The sequence below is a fragment of the Pan troglodytes genome, chromosome X (assembly GCF_028858775.2).
Source record: "Pan troglodytes isolate AG18354 chromosome X, NHGRI_mPanTro3-v2.0_pri, whole genome shotgun sequence".
NCBI classification, from domain to species: domain Eukaryota; kingdom Metazoa; phylum Chordata; class Mammalia; order Primates; family Hominidae; genus Pan; species Pan troglodytes.
In genome coordinates, this window is record NC_072421.2 from 133,060,186 (window position 1) to 133,087,223 (window position 27,038).

The 27,038-nt window shown below is 41.6% G+C and overlaps 1 protein-coding gene across 1 annotated transcript; it reads left to right on the forward strand.

Moving 5' to 3' along the window:
• Nucleotides 1–188: 188 nt before the first annotated feature.
• LOC100608305 (sarcoma antigen 1-like) lies at nucleotides 189–22,321 on the forward strand. The gene is given in 23 exon segments (XM_063804240.1): nucleotides 189–379; nucleotides 1,444–1,666; nucleotides 2,440–2,634; nucleotides 7,914–8,046; nucleotides 10,420–10,560; nucleotides 10,813–10,953; nucleotides 11,592–11,726; nucleotides 11,975–12,115; nucleotides 12,362–12,502; nucleotides 12,751–12,891; nucleotides 13,140–13,280; nucleotides 13,913–14,053; nucleotides 14,300–14,440; nucleotides 15,076–15,216; nucleotides 15,389–15,529; nucleotides 16,946–17,086; nucleotides 17,339–17,403; nucleotides 17,786–17,861; nucleotides 18,218–18,586; nucleotides 18,957–19,050; nucleotides 19,434–19,659; nucleotides 20,129–20,307; nucleotides 22,243–22,321. Coding segments are annotated over 23 exon segments (3,516 nt in total).
• Nucleotides 22,322–27,038: the final 4,717 nt, after the last annotated feature.

Here is a 27,038-nt window from a genome sequence, read left to right on the forward strand (position 1 = left end):
AAAACCCTGATCTTGCCAGAGGAGTATGGCTGCACCTCACAAAATGGCAATAAAGTTGTTATGGTGCCTCACCACTGCTGGAACTTTCTAGAAACCTGCCCTCTAGGAGTTGTGGGAAATGTGCCCCCTAGGGCGCCCGGGAATGATGCGCATGGGGAGGCGTCTCACCACAAGCACCGATCACTCGTATGGTCCAAGCGCAATGGAAGGAAGGGAAGCTGCAGGCCACCACGTGCCCTGCTCCAACCGAACTCTGGGATCTGTGTGGGGCGCCAGAGTCCCTAGGAGAAGCCTCTCGCTCAGTGGGTGCCAGCCTAGAGAACCAGGAAGCGCAGCCCTCCCCTTCGCTGACTCTGGCGCCCTCTAAAGGCGGCCTTCAGTAACAACTGTACAGCCGACATAGGCGGAGGAACACAGAACCTTCTCACACAGCGGGATAAAAAGGTGAATTTGGATCTGACAGGAAAATATATCTTGTGATATATTTGTCTGGCTTTGATATCGGGGTGATATTGGCTCCATAGAATGAAGTAGTGTTCCTTCGTCCGTTATTTTTTGAAGACATTGCCAAGTATTGGTATTATTTCTTCCGTAAATGTTTGCAGAATTTACACGTGAAGCCACCTTGGCTTGGCTTGTATTTGTGGGGAGATTTTAAACTACTAATTAAATCCCTTTTCTTTCAATAGTCCTATTTCGATTTTCTATTTCTTCTTGAGTCAGTAATTTGTCTTCTAGGATTTTTTTCTATTTTATCTAAGTTGTTTAGTGTGTTGGCATAAAGTTGTTCATAATTTATTCCTCTGAGTTTCTATAAGGTCAGTATTAATTACCCCCCTTTCATTCTTGATTTTGATAATCTGTGTAGTCCTTTATTTTTTTCCTTGGTCAGTCAAGTTAAAAGATTGTTAGGTTTCTTTCACTTTTTCAGTGAACCAACTTTTGATTTCATTGATTTTTCTGTTTTTTTATTTTATTGATTTTCTTCTACTCTAATTTCCATCATTCCTCTCCTACTGCTTGTCTGTGTTAAATACATCAATTTAAAACTTCAGGAATAATGAATTACTTGTTTCATAAAGGAGGACTTACACATACAGAGAAATGCTTATGATATTGCAAGTAGCAGTCATTTAGACAAGTTAACTAGGAGGAAATTTGCTATGCTGAAACCAGACAAGTTTTTGTGTCGGCCTTTATTGATTTTGAAAATATCAAGTCTAGTTTGTAGGAAGGTGTTTATTGTATGAGTAGTTTATTTTTGAATATTTTAAAATTTAGAATGTCCATTTTCACTAAATCCCAGAAGTTTATTTTTTTCAAGCTTAAAGGAAAGTATGTATTAGCCAGCACATACACTATCCTCTTTGTGCTTTATCTCTGGTAATCCTTATGAGAGCGCCATGAATTAGATACTGTTTTATGCCCATTTTATGGAAATAGGATCGTAGAGTGCATATTTAAGCAGCCCTCACAGGTTTATCCAGTTGGAAAAGTGACAGAACCTAGGTCTGTCAGATTTCAGAGATTGCACACGCAAATACTATATGACACTGCCTACCGCTGTGAGTTCAGCAGAGAATTCCTTGTTTATATGGAAATAACAAAGCTGATAGTGTCCAGGATAATTGGCATCAGTTTACAAACCCTCTGTACCCCAATGTTGGTGATTTTAAGTGGGGTCATCTGTCCACTAAATTAATCAGATCTCAGGCTGGTCACACTTCTGAAATTATACACCAAGTTTGTGTGTAAGGGTATTTTTCCAGGGAAAAATATCTATAGATTTCAGCAAGTTATCCAAAGAGGGTTAGGCCCACTATTTAGCGTTCTCTGGATGATAAGAGAATGCCATGGAGCCTACACCCTTTCAATGGGGAGAATAGTGTCGATTTCTTTGCCATTTATGTTCTAGTTTTTAATCAGAGTGTTCTAGTCACACACACATAGTTAGCTATGAGGAATATCTGCAGATGCTGGTTCCTCCACATCAAACGAGTCAGCCAACACCACCTGAAGAAGTTTATACTTTTGGCTGTGTGTTTATAAGTAATGGGCAGGTAGGATAAGTAGGACAGTGTATGTGCTCATTAATACATACTTCTCCTTTAAGCTTTAAAAAATGAACTTGTAGAATTCAGTGAAAATTGGCATTCTAAATATTAAAGTATTAATATTTAGAATTAGATTTTTAGTTGGGATGGTGGTGTAAGGGAGGTCAGGCCATTCTCAAACTAAGCTGGAGGCATAAGGGAATTGTTTAACCTAGTGGTGCGAACCTATAGAAAGTGGTGAGGGTGGACTGAGTCATGACCTAGATAAAGGGAGATGATTCTAGATCATGGAACATGATATAGATTCTAGACATGAGATTCTAAACTCTGTTTGGTACCAAGGCACACATTACTAAGACGGTTTGTGATCGTGTACTCTCAACAGGATCATATATTTCAGCTGTGTAGCGCCGATTCATGTGCCAGTTATGTTCCAGTTATAAATCAAAGTGTTCTAGTAACACACATAGTTAATTATGAGGACTATCTGCAGATGCAGGCTTCTCCACTTCAAACGAGTCAACCAACTCCACCGGAAGAACTTCATACAGTTGGCTGTGTGTCTACAAATGATGGGCAGGTAAGATAACTCTCTATTTCTGCCCTAATTATGACGTTCTTTGTATAATTATTTTCTTATTGAAAAGATAAATATAAACTATATCTGTTAATTCTCTTGATTTAAGAGAAAAAACATGACACGGGAATTCTTATGTGAACATAAAATGGGAACTTTTTGATCCAAGAGTGGATTCATTGTACAAGGAACTGATGTTTTTAATTATCACATGTAATGCTCATAATTGTTCTGCAGATGTGTATTACTATATCCCCTTTAGTAAGAAATAAAGGCTGACAGTGGTCAAATGGCTTGTCCCAACTGACACATGACAGGAGATAGACCCAGGTTTTGAACGCATATCTTTCGGACTCCAGAGTCTATATTCTTTCCCACTCCCCACAATAACTCCTTTCATATCGAGATTACAGTCTACAGTCTCTGTTTCTCTTATCCAAGTCTCTAGTGCTCTATCTAAAAAATGACTAAGTATTCCTCGTGGACTATGAAGCACTAGATGATGTTGCCATAATTGGATTGTCCTAATGGAGATCTTAATATGAGTTTTGTGTTGTGTATGAGATAGACATACTAACTCCACCATTAAAACCTGAAGACAAAAGAGATTGCATCTGCAGTTGTGGAACAGACCATTGGCCTAAGGACACAGATAGGCAATAATCTCTTCTGTAACAAAAACAGACTAAAGTTATTCCACCATATTCCCAAAACTCCTCAATTAATTAAACTTTTCCTTAATTTTCTGTGCCTTTATTTTCTCTTTTTTAACAATAGAGATAAGAATCACACCACATTCATAGAGATTGGCCAAGGATTGCGTTAATACATGTAAAGCATTTAGAACCGTAACTGGATGGTAGTAGATGTTCGGTAAAAATGTTTTCACACATTCTAAGCCCCTATTTTATAGGAAATGAAAATGGTTTGGAAAATTTTAAAATCAACATTATATATAAATATATTTTTATTAAATACTATATTTAATAAAATTTATATAATAAATATAACTATTTTTATTATTATTGATATTTATTAATATAATAAATGTGAATTTTATTAAATATTAATAAATTTGTATAATAAATATAAATATATTTATTTTTAATAATAAAATATAAATTTTATTAAATATGCTCCTACATATTTAATGCAGGAGCATATTCTTTTTTTCAACTTTTATTTTATGTTGTGAGGTACATATGCATGATATGCAGGTTTGTTACATAGGTAAACGTGTGCCATTGTGACTTGCTGGACCTAACAACCCATCACCTTGGTATTAAGCCCAGCATCCATTAGCTATTCTTCCTGATGCTCTCCCTACTCCTCCCCCACCACCTGACAGGACCCAGTGTGTGTTGCTCCCCACCCATGTGTCCATGTGTTCTCATCATTCAGTTCCCACTCATAAGTGAGAACATGCACTGTTTGGTTTTCTGTTCCTGCATTAGTTTTCTGAGGATAACGGCTTCCAGCTCCATCCATGTTTCTACAATGACATGATCTCATGTCTTTTTATGGCTGCATGGTATTCCATGGTGTATATGTACTACATTTTCTTTATCCGGTCTATCATTGCTGGACATTTGGGTTCATTCCACGTCTTTGCTATTGTAAATAGTGCTGCAATGAACATACGCATGCTTGTATATTTATAATAGAATGATTTATATTTCTTTGGGTATATACCCAGGAATGGGATTGCTGGATCAAATGCTATTTCTGCCTGTGGATCTTTGAGGAATCACCACACTGTCTCCCATGTGGATGAAGTAATTTACACTTCCACCAACAGTGTAAAGGCAGTCCTTTTTCTCCACAACCTTGCCAGCATCTGTTGTTTCTTGACGTTTTAATAATCGCCATTCTGACTGACAAGAGATGTTATCTCATTGTGGTTTTGATTTGCATTTCTATAATGATCAATGATGTTGAGCTTTTTTTCATATGCTTGTTGGCCGCGTGAATGTCTTCTTTTGAGAAGTGTCTGTTCACGTCCTTTGCCAACTTTTTAAAGGGTTTGTTTGATTTTCTTTTGTAAATTTGTTTAAGTTTCTTGTAGAGTCTGGATAGTAGACCTTTGTCAGATGGTCAGATTGCAAAAGTTTTCTCCCATTCTGTAGGTTGTCTGTACACTCTGATTATACTTCATTTTGCTATGCATAATTTTTGCTTTTGTTGCCATTGCTTTTGGCATTTTTGTCATGAAATCTTTGCCCGTGCCTATGTCCTGAATAGTATTGCCTATATTTTTTTCTAGGGTTTTTATAGTTTTGGGTTTTACATTTAAGTCTTTAATCCATCTCGAGTTAATTTTTACATAAGGTGTAAGGAAGGGGTCCAGTTTCAATTTTTGCGTATGGCTAGCCAGTTCTCCCCGCACCATTAATTAAATAGGGAATCCTGTCCCCATTGCTTGTTTTTGTCAGGTTTGTTGAAGAACAGATGGTTACCGCTGTGCGATCTTATTTCTGAGTTCTCTATTCTGTTCCATTGGTCTATGTATCTGTTTTTGTACCAGGAAAACGCTGTTTCAGTTACTGTAGCCCCGTAGTATAGTTTGAAGTTAGGTAGCGTGATGCCTCTAGCTTTCTTCTTTTGGCTTAGAATTGTCTTGGCTATTCTGGCTCTTTTTTGGTTCCGTATGAATTTTAAAATAACTTCTTCTCAACTGTGAAGAATGTCAATGGTATTTTAATGGGAATAGCATGGAATCTCTAAATTACTGTGGGCAGTATGGCCATTTTCACAATATTGATTTTTCCTATCCACGAGCATGGAATGTTTTTCCATTTGTTTGTGTCCTCTGATTTCCTTGAGCAGTGGTTTGTAGTTCTATTTGAAGAGGTCCTTCACTTCCCTTGTTAGCTGTATTCCTAGGTACTTTATTCTTTTTCTAGCAATTGTGCATGGGAGTTCATTCATGATTTGTCTCTCTGCTTGCCTGCTTTTGGCGTATAGGAATACTAGCAATTTTTTTTTTTTGAAACGGAGTCTCGCTCTGTCGCCCAGGCTGGAGTGCAGTGGTGCGATCTCGGCTAACTGCAAGCTCCGCCTCCCGGGTTCAGGCCATTCCCCTGCCTCAGCCTCCGAGTAGCTGGGACTACAGGCGCCTGCAACCACGCCCGGCTAATTTTTTGTATTTTTAGTAGAGACGGGGTTTCACCGTGTTAGCCAGGATGGTCTCCATCTCCTGAGCTCATGATCCGCCCGCCTCGGCGCGCTGGGATTACAGGCGTGAGCCACTGTGCTCGGCCAGGAATGCTAGCAATTTTCGCACATGGATTTTATATCCTGAGACTGCTGAAGTTGCTTATCAGCTTAAGAAGCTTTTGGGCTGAGACAATGGGATTTTCTAGATATAGGGTCATGTCATCTGCAAACAAAGATAATTTGACGTCCTCTCTCCCTATTTGAATACACTTTATTTCTTAGTCTTGCGTGATTGCCGTGGCCAGAACATCTGATACTGTGTTAAATAGGAGTGGTGAGGGAGGGCATCCTTGTCTTGTGCAAGTTTCAAGGGGGATGCTTCCACCTTTTTTCCATTCAGTATGATATTGGCTGTGGCTTTGTCATATATGGTTCTTATTATTTTGAGGTATTTTCTTTCAGTACCTGGTTTATTGAGAGCTTTTAATATAAGGGGATGTTGAATTTTATCAAAGGCCTTTTCTGCATCTATTGATATAATCATGTGGTTTTTATTGTTAGTTCTATTTATGTGATGAATTACATTAATTGATTTCCCTATTCTGAAACGACCTTGCATCCTGGGGATGAAGTCAACTTAATCATGGTGGATAAGCTTTTTGATGTGCTGCTGGATTCAGTTTTCCAGAATTTTACTGAGGATTTTTGCATCGATATTCATCAGGAATACCGGCCTGAAATTTTCTTTTTTTGTTGTATCTCTGCCAGGTTTTGGTATCAGGATGATGCTGGCCTCATAAAATGAGTTAGGTAGGAGTCCCTCCTTTTCAATTTTTTTGGAATACTTTCAGTAGAAATAGTACCAGCTCTTCTTGGTACCTCTGGTAGTCAGGAGCATAGTCTTGGGTTATCCTTTGATGAAAATAGCTTTTAGTTAGCCTAGTATACCCTTGAATTTCATGTTTTATCTACCATCAACATTGCAAAGCACGCCCTACCCCTGTCTGTCTCCAAGATCAACATATTGGAATAAAAGATTTGTCATCACTCAACACACATGATGCTCTCATAAAAGGCAAGTTAATTTTAATCTAGTCTCAGTGAAACAAGGGAAGGTAAAATACAAGGTGTTATCCAAAGTCAAACATGGTGCAGTCATGATTAATCAGAATGCTTGGGGAATGAAGCATATAGAAACATATAGATAGTGATACATATAGATATAATGATATCTATATGTATCTATATGACATACATAATGATACATATAGATAGTGAAGGGTAGGATAGATTGAAAAGGTAAATGTTCCCACACCTCCATGGTGGGAACATTTACCTTTTCAATCTATCCTACCCTTCACTATCTATATGTATCATCTAATAAAGTATTTATCAGTGTTTGTTAATACGTAGCTTTAAAGCACTGAAAGATAAGAAAGGTATTTCTTTTTTTTGGTCCCCTAACAAGGGCTGAGACCAAATGATGTGTAATTCATTAGAGATATAACCATATGTTTATTCCTTTGGTTGATGGAAGCCACTCATTCCCCAAACATTCTGATTAATCATGCCTGTACCATGTTTGACTTTGGATAACACCTTGTATTTTACCTTCCCTTGTTTCACTGAGACTAGATTAAAATTAGCTTGCCTTTTCTGAGAGCGTCGTGTGTGTTGAGTGATGAGAAATCTTTGACCTGTGACTAAAACTTTATATTAGCGATATAAATGCATGGCTGTGTATGCATATGAAGACTGTGACTTTGCAATGGTTGGATTTGTCTTTATTTTTTATTTATTTATTTATTTATTTATTGTTTTTTTGAGACGGAGTCTTGCTCTGTCACCCAGGCTGGAGTGCAGTGGCGCGATCTTGGCTCACTGCAAGCTCCGCCTCCCAGGTTCACGCCATTCTCCTGCCTCAGCCTCCAGAGTAGCTGGGACTACAGGCACCTGCCACCACGCCCAGCTAATTTTTTGTATTTTTAGTAGAGACAGGGTTTCCCCATGTTAGCCAGGATGGTCTCGATCTCCTGACCTTGTGATCTGCCCGGATTACAGGCTTAAGCCACCACGCCCGGCCTAGGATTTGTCTTTAAGGGAATATGTTCACTGATGTTTTTCAGCAAATGAGAAGTGATGAAGTAAATCAGGTTGCAACAGGGCATCAAAGCAAACAGAAACGTTCCAGAAAATCCAAGAGACACTCTTCATCTAAGAGAAGGAAGAGTATGTCCCTGCGGTTAGACAAACAGGAAGGTGAGGGGGAATCCAATCTTTGGGCCTCAACCATGTCAAAGGACATTTGTAGTCATGTCCTTGAGGGATGAACAGATATGAGCACATTTGCAAGTGGAAGGGCAAGGTTCTAATTAGGTGCAACAATTTGGAGTTCCTGCAAGTGTTAGATGAATGAAGCAGGTTCCTGAGGCAGAAGGAGATGGTGGGCTCAACAAGAGGATGGGTCTGCTCACTTTCTGCCTGTCCTCACATTCCGCTCTAACCCAGTGCAGTCTGGCTTCTTAGTGTACTCCAATGAAACTACTATCATTAAGGTCACCAGTGTTTGCTGCACTTTGGCGTTAATGTCTCAGCAGCATGCGACACAGTTGTTTACTCCCTCCTGCACGGAAAGCTTCTTGGGTCCCCAGACACCTGGATTTCTTACCCTGTTACTAGAGACTCATTTTCCTTCTCTTTTTTGTTTTTCTCCTCTCCCTTCCCACCTCTAAATATTTCGGAACCCCAAAGCTTAATCCTAGACTCTCTTCTCTTCAGTATACTATCTATTTAGGCGATGCCATGCCATCTTAGAATTTTGAATGATTCACACTATAAGAATTCTCACCATTATACTTCAGCACTACAACTTGCTCCTGAAATCCAGACTCAAATACAACTACACGCGCGGTATCTCTACTGGGTGTCTAATAGGCATGTAAAATTCAACTGGCTCTACGTGTTCAAATTTCTGACCTCCCTCTCTCCAAAAATACTCTACTTTCATCCTTCACTTTTCAATTAAAGATACTGTCCATTAGGTGAAATATCCTCTAAGTTGTAGCAACCAGCTGTTCACAGGTATCGAGGATTGAGAAGTCCTGGTTTTTGGAGTTTGCAGCTATCCATAGAGCAGATAATCCCACCATGGCCTAGTTCAAGCTGTCAACGTAAGGTCACGGAACCAGATTCAAGAAGAGTTGGCAGCACTCAACTCTCACAGTCGATTGCCTAACACCTCCTGAACACCCCTGGTGTACTTTTACTTAGTAGTTCAAGTCAAAATACTTAAAGTCACTTATGAGTTATCTTACGATTCTTTTATTACTCTCTCATTTCCCATCTCTTAGCAAGTCTAGTAGTCGATGCCCAGTATAAATTCTGCATCCAACCGTTTCTCTCTATCCCTCCAGTGCACACTTCCGTGATCTCTCTCCAAGATAGTACAATGCCTTCTTAGCTCAGTGTTTCTAATCTTCGCTCATCTATCACATACTCTCTAACCCTATGGCTAGATAATTGTCAGCGTGTAAATTACATCATGCCATGTCCCTCCTGAAAACCCAACCTCAACTCTCCTAAGCACTCAGAACAGACCCTGAACCGGCTTTGGTCTCCAAGCCTCTGCACAGACTGGCCTCTATCACCCTCTCCTAATGCGGGTCCCGTCCATTTCCTCCTGGCTCTCTCTGCCTCTGTCCTTCACCTCTCTAGTGCCCGGTCCATCCCCACTCCATCCCCTAACCTTGGCCTCACCGCAACCTGGAACTCTCCCTCTGCCTCTGCACAGGAGGTTCTGCTTCTTCCTCCAAGCACTGCCCGATGGCACCTTTTCAGAAGGCCCTGCCAAACAAGCTGCAGCCCCTGGGGCTACCTCTGCTGCTGTCTCCCACATGCCCGTGGACTGCTTCCCCAAAACCAGCCCAGCACTGTTTGTTTCATTTGCTCTTTGTACATGTTTTGTCTGACTGCCCCATAAGGATGTGAGCTCCACAAGGGCAGGGAACGTTGCTCTCTGGGCTGTTTACTGCCGATCCCCAGCTCCTGGCACGCTGCCTGCCACAGATGATGAATAAATGAAAGAGGTGTCAGACCTGGAGTGAAAAGAAAGTCACTTTTTCTAGACAAAAGGGAAGGATCTGTAGAATCATATAAAAACACAGATGTATGATGATGGAGTGGAGATAAGAGTGTTCAACTCCAATAGCCACCTCTAATTTCTCAGAATATTTCAGGTAGAAAGGAGGCAGGTTAAGGACGGCTCACTTAGTCTGGCTTCCTGCTGCACACAGCATGGCATTTATAGGTGAACTACAACAATAATATCAAATGAGAAATGTAAAGGGCAGCAAGATGATACAAAATGATGAGTACTAAAACCTGTGAATATTTATTCTGCTGTCGTACTTCTTTACTGCATGTATTCATTATGCCAAGAGGTAAGAAGGTAGTTTTACTGTGTTATCTAACCTGATCTCTGTTTGCAAGATCTGAGATTCCCACGTGGTAAATCCTTCTGTTTCATGAAATAAATAATTTCCTAGAAACTGATTAATACATAGCTGTCCCTCTGGGGGAGGATTGGACAAAGCACACCTATCTTGCAGCTCAACCTCTTCATTTGGTTTCCAGATGCTAGCATCACTCACAATGTCCATGAAGAGAAGGTAAAAAATGGCCAGCCAGCACCTGGTAATGTCATCACAACTGTTCCACCAGTGCTTATTAATATGGCTGCAGCTGGTATTTCATCCGTGAGTACTAGGGATCAGTGTAAGTTTGCTTACTTGGTATACTGTTCTACTTGATTTCCACTATGCAGTATATGCATAGTCTCATGAGGGAAGAAGGTAATTTTGTTGTATTATCTTTTCTGGCCTCAATTTTAGGGTTCTCAAATTGCTACCTGGTGTATCCTCCTTCTTTATGAGATAATTTCCTAGATACTGAGCATCAGAGGGGTATGCCTGTGTGGTTGACATAATGCACTTACCTCGCAGCTCAACCACTTCATTTGGTTTCCAGATGCTGCAGTCACTCACAGCATTCGTGAAGAGAGGATAAATAACGGCCAACCAGCACCTGATAACACCTTGTCGACTGCTCCAGCATGGCTTGGTAATATGGCAGCAGCTGGAGTTTCATCCACGAGCACGAGAGATCTGTGTATGTCTGCTTATTATTTGGACTTGTCCTATTTGGTTTACATAAGCAGGCATATTTTCATGAATGGTGGAAGGTGGTTTTGTTGTATATTATTTCCTAGCCTCAATTTGAGGGGTATCAGATGGCCACTCGCCATATCCTCCACTGATTTTTTAGATAATCTCCTAGAAACTGAGCATCAGAGGGATAGGCCTGTGGGATTGACAAAATGCACTTACCTCACAACTCAACCTCTTCACTTAGTTTCCACATGCTACCATCAATCCCAATGTCCATGAAGAGAGGAAGGAAAATGGCCAACTGCAAATGGATAACATCTTGTCAAATGTTCTATCAGGGCTGATTTATATGGCAGGAGCTTGTATACCAGCGATGAGTACCAGGGATCTGTGTATGTTTGTTTATTGGTTGTAGTGTTCTCCTTGGTTTCCATATGCAAGCATAGTGTCATGAAGGGAAGAAGATGGTTTTGTTGAATTATTTTTCCTGGCCTCAATTTGAGGGGACTCAGATCATTATATGATGTATTCTCCTGCTTTATCAGATAATTTCTTAGAAACTGAGCATCAGTGGGATATACCGGTGAGGTGGTCATAATGCACTTACCTCACAGCTCAACCTGTTCCACTGGTTTCCAGATGTTACCATCACTCACAATGTCCGTGAAGAGAGGATGGAAAATGACCAACCCCAAACTGATAATGTCTTGTCAACTGCTCCACCACAGCTTGGTTATATGGCTGCAGCTCCATCCACAAGTATCAGGGATCTGTGTATGTCTGCTAATTAGTTGTACTTTCATACTTGTTTTCCATAAGCGTGCATATTTTCACGAAAGGTAGAAGTCGGTTTTATTGTATATTCTTTCTTATCCTCAATTTGAGGGGTCTCAGATGGCCACCTGGCATATCCTCCCTGCTTTCTTAGATAATTTCCTAGAAACAGAACATCAGAAGGTTATACCTGGGGGGTTACCATAATGCACTTACCTCACAACTCAACCTGTTCATTTGGTTTCCAGATGCTATAGTCACCTTCACAGTCCCTGAAGAGAAGATGGAAAATGGCCAACCCCAATCTGAGAACCTCTTGTCAACTGCTCCAACAGGGTTTATTAATATGGCAGGAGCTGTTATTCCATCCATGAGTACCAATGATCTGTGTATGTTCACTTATAAATTGGATTGTCCTGCTTGGTTTCCATATGCATGCATATTGTCATGAAGAGGAGATGGAGGTTTTGTTGCATTATCTTCCGTGAGCTCAATTTGAGGGGTGTCAGATCACCAACTGTCATGTCCTCCTGCTTTATGCAATAATTTCTTAGAAGCTGAGCATCAGAGGGATATACCTGTGGGGTTAACATAATGCACTTACTCACAGTTCACCCTCTTCATTTGTTTTCCAGATTCCACCGTCACTCACAATGTCCGTGAAGAGAAGATGGAAAATGACCAACCCCAACCTAATAACATGTTGTCAACTGTTCAACCAGTGGTTATTTATTTGGCAGCAGCTGGTATTCTGGGCATGAGTACCAGGGATCAGCGTATGTTTGTTTACTAGTTGTAGTGTCCTACTTGGTTTCTATATGAATGCACAGTGTCAAAAAGGGAAGGAGGTTGTTTTGTTAGATTCTCTTTTGTGAGCTCAATTTGAGGTGTCTCAGATCATCACCTGGTGTATCCTCCTGCTTTATGAGATAAATTTCCTAGACACTGATCATCAGAGGGATATACCTTTAGGGTTGACACAATACACTTAGCTCACAGCTCAACCCTTTTATTTGGTTTTCAGATGCTACCGTCACTCACAATGTCTGTGAAGGGAGGGTGGAAAATAACCAACCACTACCTAATAACGGCTTGTCAACTGTTCTACCAGGGCTTACTTATTTGGCAGCAGCTGGTATTCCAGCCATGAGTACCAGGGATCAGTGTAAGTTTGTTTACTAGTTGTAGTGTCCTACTTGGTTTCTATATGAATGCACAGTGTCAAAAAGGGAAGGAGGTTGTTTTGTTAGATTCTCTTTTGTGAGCTCAATTTGAGGTGTCTCAGATCATCACCTGGTGTATCCTCCTGCTTTATGAGATAAATTTCCTAGACACTGATCATCAGAGGGATATACCTTTAGGGTTGACACAATACACTTAGCTCACAGCTCAACCCTTTTATTTGGTTTTCAGATGCTACCGTCACTCACAATGTCTGTGAAGGGAGGGTGGAAAATAACCAACCACTACCTAATAACGGCTTGTCAACTGTTCTACCAGGGCTTACTTATTTGGCAGCAGCTGGTATTCCAGCCATGAGTACCAGGGATCAGTGTAAGTTTGTTTACTAGTTGTAGTGTCCTACTTGGTTTCCATATGCATACATATTGTCATCAAGGGAAGAAGGTGGTATTGTCGTATTATGTTTTCTGGCCTCAATTTGAGGGTTCTCAGAGGGCTCCCTAGTATATCCTAGTTCTTTAAGAGATAAATTCCTAGATAGTGAGCATCAGAGGGGTATCCCTGTGGGATTCATATACTGTACTTACCTCACAGCTCATCCACTACATTTGGTTTCGAGATGCTACCATCACTCACAATGTCCATGAAGAGAAGATAAATAACGGCCAACCAGCCCTGATAATGTCATGTCAACTCTTATACCAGGGCTTATTAATTTGGCAGGAGCTGGTATTCTACCTATGAGTATCAGAGATCAGTGTGTGTTTGTTTACTAGTTGTACTATCCTACTTTGTTTCCATATGCATGCAGTGTCATAAATGGAAGAATGTAGTTTTATTGTATTGTCTTTCGTGAGTTGAATTTGTGGGATCTCAGATCACCACCTGGTATATCCTCCTGCTTTAAGTGATTATTTCCTAGAAACTGAGCATCAGAGGGATATACCTGTGGGGTTGGCATAATGCATTTACCTTACAGCTCGACCTCTTCATTTGGTTTTCAGTTGCTACCATCAATCACAATGTCCATGGAGCGAGGATGGAAAATGGCCAACCGCAACAGGATAATGTCTTGTCAAATTTTCTATTCGGGCTTATTAATATGGCAGGAACTGGTACTCCTTCAGTTAGTACCAGGGATCTGTGTATGTGTTTTATTTTCTTGCACTGTCCTTCTTGGTTTCCATATGCGTGCATAGTGTCATGAAGGGAAGAAGGTTGTTTTGTGAATTATCTTTCCTGGACTCAACTTGAGGAGCCTCAGTTCATCATATGATGTATTATCCTGCTTTATGGGATAATTTCCTAGAAACTTATCATCAGTGGGATATACCGGTGGGATTGACATAATGCACTTACCTCACAGCTCGACCTCTTCCTTTGGTTTCCAGATGCTACCATCACTCACAATGTCCGTGAAGAGACGACGGAAAATGGCCAATGCCAAACTGATAACGTCGTATCAACTGTTCCACCACAGCTTGGTCATATGGCAGCAGCTGGTATTCCATCCATGAGTACCAGGGATCTGTGTATGTCTATTAATTAGTTGTACTGTCATACTTGATTTCCATGTGCATACTTATTTTCATGAATTATAGAAGGTGGTTTCGTAGTATATTCTTTCCTAGCCTCCATTTGAGGGGTCTCAGTTGACCACATGGCATATCCTCCCCTGCTTTCTTAGATAACTTCCTAGAAACTGAGCATCAGAGGGATATACCTGTAGGGCTGACATAATGCACTTACCTCACAGCTCAACCTCTTCATGTGGTTTCCAGATTTTACCATCACTCACAATGTCTGTGAAGAAAAGACAAAAAATGACCAAACAGCACCTGATAAATTCTTGTCAACTGTTACAGCAGGGCTTATGAATTTCGCAGGAGCTGGTATTCCACCCCTGAGTACCAGGGATAAGTGTATGTTTGTTTAATAGTTGTACTGTCCTACTTGGTTTCCATACGCATGCAGTGTCATGCAGGGAAGAAGATGGTTTTGTTATATTATCTTTTCTGGCCTAAATTTGAGGGGTCTCCGATCACCACCTGATATATCTTCCTGCGTTATGGAGCAGTTTCTTAGAAACTGAGCTTCAGAGGGATATACCTGTAAGGTTGACATAATGCACTTACCTCACAGCTCGACCTCTTCCTTTGGCTTCCAGATGCTACCGTCACTCAAAATGTCCGTGAAGAGAGGATGGAAAATAACCAACCATCACCTAATAACGTCTTGTCAACTCTTCTACCAGGACTTACTTATTTGGCAACAGCTGGTATTCTAGCCATGAGTACCAGGGATCAGTGTATGTTTGCTTATTCAGTTGTACTGTCCTACTTGGTTTTTTCAGATTGATACCTGGCATATCCTCCTTCTTTATGAGATAATTTCCTAGATACTGTGCATCAGTGGGGTATGCCTGTGTGGTTGACATAATGCACTTACCTCACAGCTCAACCACTTCATTTGGTTTCCAGATGCTGCAGTCACTCACATCGTCTGTGAGGAGAAGATAAATAACGACCAGCCAGCACCTGATAACATCTTGTCAACTGTTCCACCATGGATTGGTAATATGGCTGCAGCTGGAATTTCATCCACGAGTACCAGGGATCTGTGTATGTCTGCTTATTAGTTGTATTGTCCTACTTGTTTCCTCTAAGCAGGCCTATTTTCATGAATGGTAGAAGGTAAGTTTGCTGTATATTCTTTTCTATCCTCAATTTGGGGGGTGTCACATGGCCACCTGGCATATCCTCCCTTGCTTTCTTTGATAATTTCCTAGAAATTGAGTTTCAGAGGGATATACCTGTGGGGTTGACATAATGCACTTACCTGACAGCTCAACCTCTTCATTTCGTTTACAGATGCTACGGCCAGTCTCAATGTCCATGAAGAGAGGATGGAAAATAGCCAACCGCAACCAGATAACATCTTGTCAAATGTTCTATCGGGGCTTATTAATATGGCAGGAGCTGATATTCCAGCCATGAGTACCAGAGATCTGTGTATGCTCACTTTTTAGTTGGATTTTCCCACTTGGTTTCCATATGCATGCATAGTGTCATGAAGGGGCGAAGGTGGTTTTGTTGTATTATGTTTTTTGCCTCCATTTGAGGGGTCTCAGGACAACGCCTGTCATGTCCTCCTGCTCCATGTAATAATTTCATAGAAGCTGAGCATCAGAGGGATATATTTGTGGGTTGAAATAAGGCACTTACTTCACAGCTCGACCTCAACATTTGGTTTCCAGATGCTACCATCGCTCACAATGTCTGTGACGAGAGGATGGAAAATGACCAACCACAACTTAATAATGTCTTGTTAACTTTTCCACCAGGGCGTATTAATATGGCAGTAGCTGGTTTTCCGGCCATGAGTCCTAGGGATCTGTGTATGTTTGTTTACTGCTTGTACGGTCTTACCTGGTTATTATATGAAGGCATGGTGTCATAAAGGGAAGAAGATGGTTTTATTTTATCTTTCGTGACCTCAATTTGAGGGATTTCAGATCACTACCTGGCGTATCCTCTCCTCCTTTATGAGTTAGCTTCCTAGAAACTGAGCATGACAGGGATATACCTGTGGAGTTGCCAAAATGCACTTACCTCACAGCTCAACATTTTCCTTTGGTTTCTAGATGCTACCGTCAATCACAGTGTCTATGAAGTGAGGATGGAAAATAACCAACCACAATCTAATAACGTCTTGTCAACTGTTAAACCAGGGCATATTAACATGGCAGCAGCTGGTATTCCAGCTTTGAGCACCAAGGATCTGTGTATGTTTGCTTATAAGTTGGATTGTCCTACTTGGTTTTCATATGCATGCATAGTGTTATCAAGGGAAGAAGGTGATTTGGTTGGTTGTACCTTCTTTCATGAGCTCAATTTGAGTGTTCTCAGATCACCACCTGGCATACCCTCTCCTGCTTCATGAAATATTTTCCTAGAAACTGAGCATCAGACGGATATACCTGTGGGGTTACCACAGTACACTTATCTTACAACTCAACCTCTTCATCTGGTTTCCAGATGCTACAGTCACTCACCATGTCCGTGGAGAGAAGATAAATAATGGCCAACCAGCACCTGATAACTTCTTGTCATCCGTTACACCAGGGCTTATTAATGTGTCAGTAGATGGTATTCCACTCATGAGTACCAGGGATCAGTGTATGTTTGTTTACTAGTTGTTTCTACTTGGTTTCCTACTTGGTTTCCATATGCATGCAGTGTCATAAGTCGAAGAAGGTGGTTTTATTGTATTATCTTTCATGAGCTCAATTTCAGGGGTCTCAGGTTGCCACCTGGTATATCCTTCTGCTTTATGAGATAATGTCCTAAAAAGTGAGCATCAGAGGGATATCCTGTGGGGTTGACATAATGCACTTACCTCACAGCTTGATGTATTCTTCTGGTTTCTAGATGTTACTGTCACTCACAATGCCCATGAAGAGAAGATGGAAAATGGCCAACAAGCAGCTGATAACATCTTGTCAGCTGTTCCACTGGGGCTTATTAATACACCAGAAGCTGGTATTCCAGCCATGAGTACCAATGATCTGTGTATGTTAACTTATAAGTTGGATTGTCCTACTTGGTTTCCATATGCGTGCATGGTGTCATGAAAGGGAGAAGGGGATTTTGTTATATTATATTTCATGACCTCAATTTAAGGGATTTCATATCACCACCTGGCATGTCCTCCTGCTTTGTGCAATAATTTCCTAGCAAGTGAGCATCAGAGGAATATACCCTGCAGGGTTGATATAATGTACTTACCTCACAGCTCGACCTCTTCATGTTGTTTCCAGATGCCACCACCACTCACAATGTCCATGAAGAGAAGATGAAAAACAAGCACCTGATAACTCCTTGTTAGTGGTTCCACAGGGGCATATTAATCTGTCAGGAGCTGGTATTTCATCCAGGAGTACCAGGGATCTGTGTATGTTTGTGTATTGCTTGTACTGTCCTACTTGGTTTCCATATGCATACATAGTGTCCTGCAGGGAAGAAGGTGGTTTTGTTGTATCATCTTTCTTGAGCTCAGTTTGAGGGATCTTGGATAGCCACCTGGTGTATCTTCCTGCTTTATGAGATAATATCCTAGAAACTGAGCCTCAGAGGGATATAGATATGGGGGTGACATAATGCACTTATCTCACAGCTCAACTTTTTCATTTGGATTCCAGATGCTACTGTCATTCAAAATATCCAAGAAACTGAGCCTCAGAGAGATATAGATATGGGGGTGACATAATGCACTTATCTCACAGCTCAACTTTTTCATTTGGATTCCAGATGCTACTGTCATTCACAATATCCAAGAGGAGGAGATGGAAAATGGTCAAACGCCTCCTAATGGCTTCCTGTTAAATTCTGCTCCACCAGAGCTTATAAATATGACAGGAGATCATATGCCACCAAACGCATTGGATTCTTTCTCCTACAACTTCACTAGTCTCAGCAGAGATAAGCTGCTTTACAAACCTGATAGTAATGACTTGTGGTAGGCACCAAAAATGGTCTCTGCAGGTGACCCACCAGTCACAGCAATGTCTTCAGTGGAAACTGTGCCAAATATACCACAAATATCTCCTGCCATGGCAAAGAAAATTAATCATGATATAAAATGTCAATTAATGAAAGAAGTTTGAAGGTTTGGGCAAAGTAAGTAGTGCAAGGATGACTGTAAATGAAAGCATGCCAAGTCTCTCATTCTATGATTTAGAACAGAATTAAGCTGCCTCTTGAGCTCATTGTTGGGCTGAATTGGATCTGTATATGATTTAGCATGACTTCTATTTAATTTCACTGAAAATTTCTAACACATCTGCTTAAGTGTTTTGTTTTCCTTTGTTAGTGTTCACAATAGTTTCCTTAGTAATATACAGGTGTTGTGATTTAAGCATTCAAAACACAAACACTATGTAACATTGTAGCCCATGGAAAATGTATACTGTGGTAGTGGATGCACTAAGATTGAGGTATATTTCATTTTCATAATTCTAGAAATACTAATGTTTTTAAATATCTTCAGATTATAAAAGAATTTTCATTTTGCTTGAAGAACTACAAGGATCTATGAAAGTCAAGAGACAATTTGTTGAATTTACCATCAAGGAAGCAGTAAGGTGGGTGCAAAAAGGAACTCTGTTGTTGTTTTAAGCACTTGCGCCCAATTTGGGACAGGGGCAGGAACAAATCGTGCCTTGTTCTTCCTAATCCCTGGCCCTCAATCATAGTTCATACTATTTCCACAGGCAGTTAGGTTGATATTATCTTATTCTAACACTTTCTTCTGATGCCATGGAGCCTTCCAAATTTATCATAATCTGGGAGAGGGCGTGGGTCCTCAGTTGAGGACTTTGTATTTTTCTAGTTTGTATCTTTCCATGAGGATGCATTTTCTATTTGCATGTAGATTGTAAACTCTATTTTGTATCCACTACTACCTCTTACATCTCGTAGATCCTGTAGGTATCCTCTGGTTAATGGAATACCTCTTTAATTTCAGGTTTAAAAAAGTTGCCTTAATTCAGCAACTCGAGAAGGTGCTTAAAGATATAGGTTCCCACTGCCATCTCAGAAAAGTTAAGCACATGAGAAAAAAAATAATTGTGTTAGTGCAAAGACCAAGGAGAAACAAGGATACACGCAGCAGGATGGAACAGGTTATTGCTGAAGCTCCCTATAATTTTGAAGTGAAGAGAATTCCCTTCCAAAAGCTAAGAAAAAAAGAGGTAACTTTTTATATTTAATAAATCTCCCTTAATAAAAGCTGCACTTTTGTTTGTTTGTTTGTTCTTCCGCCTGAGGAGGGGCATGAGTCAATAACTCAGCAAGGTATTTGGTATTACAGTCCTGGTTTCTGCAGCAGCTCACATTGTTGTAGCTGGTATTTATAACTGCCTTCTTTCACTACCCATTTCTCATTCCCTTTGCCCTGAGATATCATGTCAGCTGGTCATGATGCTTGGTCTGGCAGGATGACTCAAACCTTCATTACTGAACAGTCTGGACCAATAGATATCCTGACTGGATTGGGTTGCTGTAATTTTCCATTAAGTGTAATAAACACGAGAGGACTAAGAAGCTGTGTAGACATATCAAACATACTCTTTTTAGCCCCTGGTGTAGTGCAATTAATCCCCCTTTGGTTGTCAGGTTCATCACCCCCAGCCAGTAGATGACCCCCTCCTTTGCCTCTAGATGGAAAGTGATGAAGAGAACAAAATGGCCTGCTGGCAGTATCGATCTCTTTTCAATGGAGTCACTGTTGTGTCCCTTGTCAAAAGCATTTCTTCCTTTGGAACTAAGACTTCTAGTACAGGAGAGCCTAAAATCAGAAGGACAGGAAGCACTTATGCTAGTGGTTCACGGCGGGGAAAGTGAGTAGAGACACTCCCAGTTATACCCCTTCATTCTAAGATGAATGAATCCTGACTATTGGAGAGAAAGCAGACTATGTTGGATGCAGACATACAGCAAACACTGCTTCCTAAAAGTAATTTCTCAGACCTGCAAGGTATTGCCACCTAGCTAGCACTGTAACCGAGTTGTACAAGACCATTCCAGTTTCTGTTCATCCAGTCAGGTTCAGATTATGGGGGACACATTGGGAGGCTGATTTGGAATCAAAAAACAATGAGGCCAAGACAGTATCATGTCTATAAAGAAGATGATGGGGGATAGGGAGATATAAATAATAAGACCAGTGAATTCCTACGAACACGGGCCCATCACTGCACTTTATTTTCTGGGAAGTGAGTGCCTTGCTTGGAGGTGATGCTGTGTGGAATACCATGATGGTAAATAAAGCGTTTTCTAAGTGCACAGATGTTGATTTTCTGAAATTACTGTGGTTGGGAAGGAAGATCCATATTCAGAATAAGTGTCAATTTGAGTAAGAACACAGCCCTGTCCCTTCCATAGTGGAAGTGGTCCAATGTAATCACCTGCCATCTGGTAACTGGCTGATCACGCTGGAGACAGGTGCCATATAAGAGACTCAGTGTTGCTCTCTGTTCTGGCAGATTGTACACTCAGCAATGACTATATTGCAGAATTTTGCTCCTTAGTTCAGTTAAAACCGAGTTCACACGAACGGGGAAGATTAGGTTCACGGACACATTGAAGGGTGAGGAGCTGAATTTATTGGTTAAGAAGGAAAAATAGGGAGGAAAAAAAATCTCTCAGCAAAGCGAGAGGGAGTCCTGCTAAGAGGCCCCCATCTCACAGATTGATTCCGGGCCACCGCACAGGAACCGAAGAGACCAGGCTCCACACCGCCACCCCTGAACAAGGTGCAAACTTCCCGTGGCTCCACACCCTTCCCCCAGTACACATGTTGCTAATATTAAGAAAGAATCAGTTGGGAATGGGCTAGCAAACAGTGCCAGTTCTTCTGGCTGCGGGTTTCATTCGGTAGCAGCAGTCTGGTTTCTCAACCTTCAGGCCATTTTAGGCTTGAAGGCGGGGTTTCACCAGGGACCCCTGGCTGTCTCATGTCTCTATCAACTGTAGCCAGGTTGGCCTTGGTGAGTGGAAGTCCATGCTACTGAAGCAAAATCTCTATCCTTGGTCACCTTGGCCACTCTGTGAGCTCATGAGGTTATGACACCAATGTTGGGGAAAGAGGCTGATTAATATCTAGATAATAGGTACTTTATCCTTCAGATTATTAACATTCTGCTCTACAGAGGTTACCCTTTGCTGAGAACTCTCATGAGACCTAAGTATCTTCACATTGTATATCCATTTGGACTACTCTATCCACATATTTTTTCCCAGACCTCCTTGTCATAAATTTTCAATCATGTGTCCACAAAGTCCTTGATCATACAGCCAATAAACGAGACACGGCCTAAACATGGATACATACTTATAGTCTGGCCATCTCTCCTCCACACAGAAACACTGCTCAAGCATCTTCCCTCTTGGAGGATTTCCCTTCACCACTGTCCTTCAGAGCTATCCCAGTTGGGCCTGTCGTAATGAAGCTGTCCGCTTCTGGCTTTTGTGGTAGACAGGCATTATGAACAGACTGAATATTTGTGTCCTCTGAGAATTCATATGATGAAACCCTAACTCCCAGTGGGATGATATTTGGAGGTGGAGCTTTTGGGAGGTAATTAGGTTTAGATGTGTTCATGATGTTTGGGTCCCTATGATGAGATTAGTGCCCTTATAATTAGAGAAAAGGGAACTTGTTCTTCCATGCCTCTTCAACATGTGAGGATACAGCAAGGTGGCTGACTGCAAGCCAGGAAGAGGCCCCCCCACCAGAATTTGAGCATGTTGGCACCCTGATCTTGGATTTCTAGCTTCCAGAACCTTGAGAAAGAAATGTCTGGTGATGAAGCCACCCAGTCTGTGGTATTCTGTGATAGCAACTCGAGCTGACTGAGACAGCTGTAGTCTGATTCCCCAGACTCCCATCTCCTGTATACTCGATCAAGCAATAATCCAAATACTGCTATGGTGGGATTTTGCTGGATAACTAATATCTCAAGTCAGTTGACCCTGAGACACGAATGTGGTGTGGATGGGCCAGACCTGGCAGGGGAATCCTTGAGAAGCAGAGCATTTTCCTTACCAAGGAGCAGAAGAAGAGGTAAGGGAATCAAAGTGCAAGAAGGATGTGACACAGCAGGCCCGCTTTGAGGATAAAGCAGTGCTCCCAAGAAGGTATAGGATGGCTCTAGGTGTTTAGTGCAGTTTCTGGATGACAGCCAGCAAAAAAATGGGAACCACATTCCTACCACCTTAAGGAACTAGGTCTAAATGAGCAATAACCTGAATAAGCTTAGAAGTGGATTATTCTGCAGTCTCCACATCAGCACCCACCCGGCCTGACATTTTGAGCTGGCCTTGGGAGACACTCAGCGGACAGGCCGGTCGAACCTTCCTGGTCTTGACTTGCAGAAGTGTGGATAATTAATGTGTGTTGTTTTAGGCTGCTCAATTTGGGGTAATTTGTTATGTGGCAATAGAAAATTAACAGCGGTGCTGCCAGCCCATTATAAAGAAAGAAAAGTAAGCCAGGCCTAGGGATTTTTTTATTGTTTGTTTTTCTGACAACTCTGTTCCTAAGGAAGCTGCCCTTGGAGCCATAGGTGTGGGTTCAGAGAGCTTTTTCTTGTACTAGGCCAAACTCAGAAGTAGCAGATTTTCCGGTCATTAGAAGATAAGTCACAGCAGCACACCTCGATGAGGTACATGTTACCACCATCAGAACCTAAGGAGGCCCACTATATTTTGCGTGTCCCCTTTGAATGGTAGGAAGGGTGAGATGTACCAACTTGCTGTTCACCTGATAAGTACTATGTTGATATTTCACTAAGTTAAAAGGCCCCTGATTTTTTGTGCAAATTAATACTTCGGTTGTCATGTCAGTATGTTACCAGTGTGTCTAGAGTAGTTGCTAGGTCCTGCTCAATCAGCATAACGTCCTCAATGCAAAGAAATGGTGTCACATGGTGGGAAGGAAAGGAGATCAAGATCCCTAAGGACTAGTTTGGGACATAAGTTTATGATGCAGGATACTTTCTTGACCCCTTCACAGGACTCGTGACAGGGGTGCCGAGCCACTTTGGCACCAGCAGGAGCAAACTCCTTTTCCTCGGGCCCACCGCACACCACCCCTCATGGGAGGGAATACGTAGACAAGTGAGTGTGGCAACTGGCCAGCTGCTTTGGCGCTGGCAGGAGCAACCTCCATGCAGGCACTGTGGCACCATCCGGGTAGGAGTGCCTGCAACCCCAAGGCCCCAGAGTGCGTGTTACAATGCTCTGTTAGCTCCACCATCCATGGACAGCAGTGTGTTATCAGCTCAGTGAGACCTTTGCCTCATCGCATGGGGTGGCTGCCCTCTATCAGCAAGGGCAAAGGGCCAGTGTGACAGCCTTTTTGGGTACTCATACTTGGTGGGTCCCAAATTCTTGTCTGGTGTCCAAGAAGAATGAGGTCACACAGACTAATTGAAGGATGGTGAGTGCAGAGAATTTTGTTTTGCGATGAAAGCAGCTTTCAGGGGAAAAGGCAGCTGGAAAGGGGACGTGAAGGGCAGGTCACTCTCCCCTGAAGTCAAATCGCCTCTCTGCCTCTCTCCTCCGAAGTCAAATTGCTTCTCCCCGACCTCTAGCTGTCATCTCTGAAGTCAAGTCACTTCTCCTTGATGTCTGGCTGCTTCTCCTCTCTAGTGGCTGAATCTGGGGTCTTTACAAACATGGGGCATGGGGCAGGGTGGGCCATAGGTGGTTTTGGGAAAGGCAAAATTCGATTGGTAAAAAAATATTATTCAGAAAGAACCAATTGGCAGGGAGTGGCCAAGATGGGATAGAAGTCCTCACTTCAGGCTTTTCAGCTTGAAGGTGGGGTTGCACCAAGGACTCACCCTTGTCTGCCTTGAGTTTCTTTGCCTCCTGCCTGTATCACTTAGAGAGTTGATGTAAGACTGAGGTAGGAAGGAAAAGGGTTTTGCTGTCCTTGCCAGCTGAAAGCAAACAGTTCCTCCTGATCTTTAAAAAACATGTATAGAGATAGTTGTAGATATGCGGCATTATTTCTGAGGGCTCTGTTCTGTTCCATTGATCTATATGTCTGTTTTGGTACAAGTACCATGCTGTTTTGGTTACCGTAGCTTTGTAGTATAGTTTGAAGTCAGGCAGCGTGATGCCTCCAGCTTTGTTCTTTTGGCTTAGGATTGCCTTGGCGATGCGGGCTCTTTTTCAGTTCCATATGAACTTTAAAGTCGTTTTTCCAGTTCTGTGAAGAAAGTCATTGGTAGCTTGATAGGGATGGCATTGAATCTATAAATTACCTTGGGCAGTATGGCCATTTTCACGATATTGATTCTTCCTACTAGGTCAACCATTATGGAAGTCAGTGTGGCGATTCCTCAGGGATCTAGAACTAGAAATACCATTTGACCCAGCCATCCCATTACTGGGTATATACCCAAAGGAATATAAATCATGCTGCTATAAAGACACATGCACACGTATGTTTATTGCGGTACTATTCACAATAGCAAAGACTTGGAACCAACCCAAATGTCCAACAATGATAGACTGGATTAAGAAAATGTGGCACATATGCACCATGGAATACTATGCAGCCATAAAAAATGATGAGTTCATGTCCTTTGTAGAGACATGGACGAAATTGGAAATCATCATTCTCAGTAAACTATCGCAAGGACAAAATACCAAACACCGCATGTTCTCACTCATAGATGGGAATTGAACAATGAGAACACATGAACACAGGAAGGGGAACATCACACTCTGGGGACTGTTGTGGGGTGGGGGGAGGGGGGAGGGATAGCATTAGGAGATATACCTAATGCTAAATGACGAGTTAATGGGTGCAGCACACCAGCATGGCACATGTATACATATGTAACTAACCTGCACATTTTGCACATGTACCCTAAAACTTAAAGTATAATAATAATAATAATAATATAATAATAATAATAAACATGTATAGAGAAAAACACAGTCACATGATCTCACACACACACACAAACATATATGTGTGTATATGTGCATACATAATGTTAAATATCTATCTAATGTTAAACATCTGTATAAAAGGGAGCTGTTATGTAAAATTGGTCGGATATTGTATTTTTACAGGACTATGCTGTCTGTATAAGACTGTTATCTCAGTATAATACCGGACAAGGAGTGAAACATTTCTGGACTTGCTAAACCATATTTTGTGCTAGAAGAATAGAGTGGAAGCACCCAGTGAGGGCGCGTTTGCCCAAATGCTGCCCTCAGTAAGCAGAGAGGCTCTCACCCCAAATACCTGAGGCTCCTGGGTCTGGGCAAGGAGAAGCCCTGTGCAGCAGGCAGGCTGGACATTTGGCTTCTTAGACTCTGTTCCAGCCCTAGCTGCCTATGACCTGAGATTTGTCTTTCCCTTCTTGGGGCCTCATTTGTAATATCTCTGGAAAATGGCAATCCCGGGATAACTGATGTCTGACGTTCCTTGTGGCCTTGACAGTCGTGTCTGGGGAGATTGCTTTCCCTGGCCACAGAGCGGTGTGTTTCTGTAATTCCTTAATTCTAAAGATTTTTGAAAGCCACTTTGTTGGAACACCAATCATTTCCCATCAGGAGCTTAAAGCAATCTTCAGACACTCGTTATGATGTTTCCTTCATTCAACAAATGTTCCTCAAGGGTTTTCCAGTGCTGGTTCTCTCCTAGACACTGGGGAGTTGATGGCGAAAAGCCCACATGGTTGGCATTTCACCATCTTATGCATTAGGGTGCCTCTGGTTGCAATGAGCAGAGAATCTCCCTGCCTGTGGGAGTGGCCCAGGGCATCACACAGTGAGAAGTCTGCAGGGAAGCAGGCAGGGTAGGGCCAGGACTTGGTTCAGATGAATGAGGCAAAATTTTGGGAGAAAGCAAGGCACTTGGTAATCAAGATGAGGAGTAGTTTGCCATAATTTTTCAAAAATCAAAATTAATACAAAACATCCACAATGAACAATATATCAAAATTTAAAATAAAGGCAGGATTTGCCCTTGCACCTGCAGAGCCCTGAACGTTGTGCACGTGGAGGGGACACGTGGGTGCCACAGTCCTACTACTTAAAAACGTCTCACTTGCAATTTTCTGTGAAGGCCACTGCTTCCTTCTCAGGGAAGCTGGCAATTGTTCTCTTTCTATGCTCATGCAATCCATATTGCCACAGGGTGGAAAAAAGAAATAGTTTGATTTAATTACAAATATGTCTGTGCAATTTTTGAAAATATTCTAAAGAACCCTCAAGTAGGTCATGCAAATTTTATTCCTTAAAATATTTGACTTTTCAGAAATAGAATTTCATCAAATATGAAACATTTTCTGAAAAAGTATGCTTTCCCAGGAAAATAGCAATTATCAAGAAACTTTTGTACTTTATTCACTGAAGGCAGTTATGAAAATTACACTGGTGTTCACTTCATTTTTAAAAAATTAATTTTTGGCCGGGCGAGGTGGCTCACGCCCTTAATCCCAGCACTTTGCGAGGCTAAGGGCGGATCACAAGGTCAGGAGATCGAGACCATCCTGGCTAACACTGTGAAACCCCATCTCTACTAAAAATACAAAAAATTAGC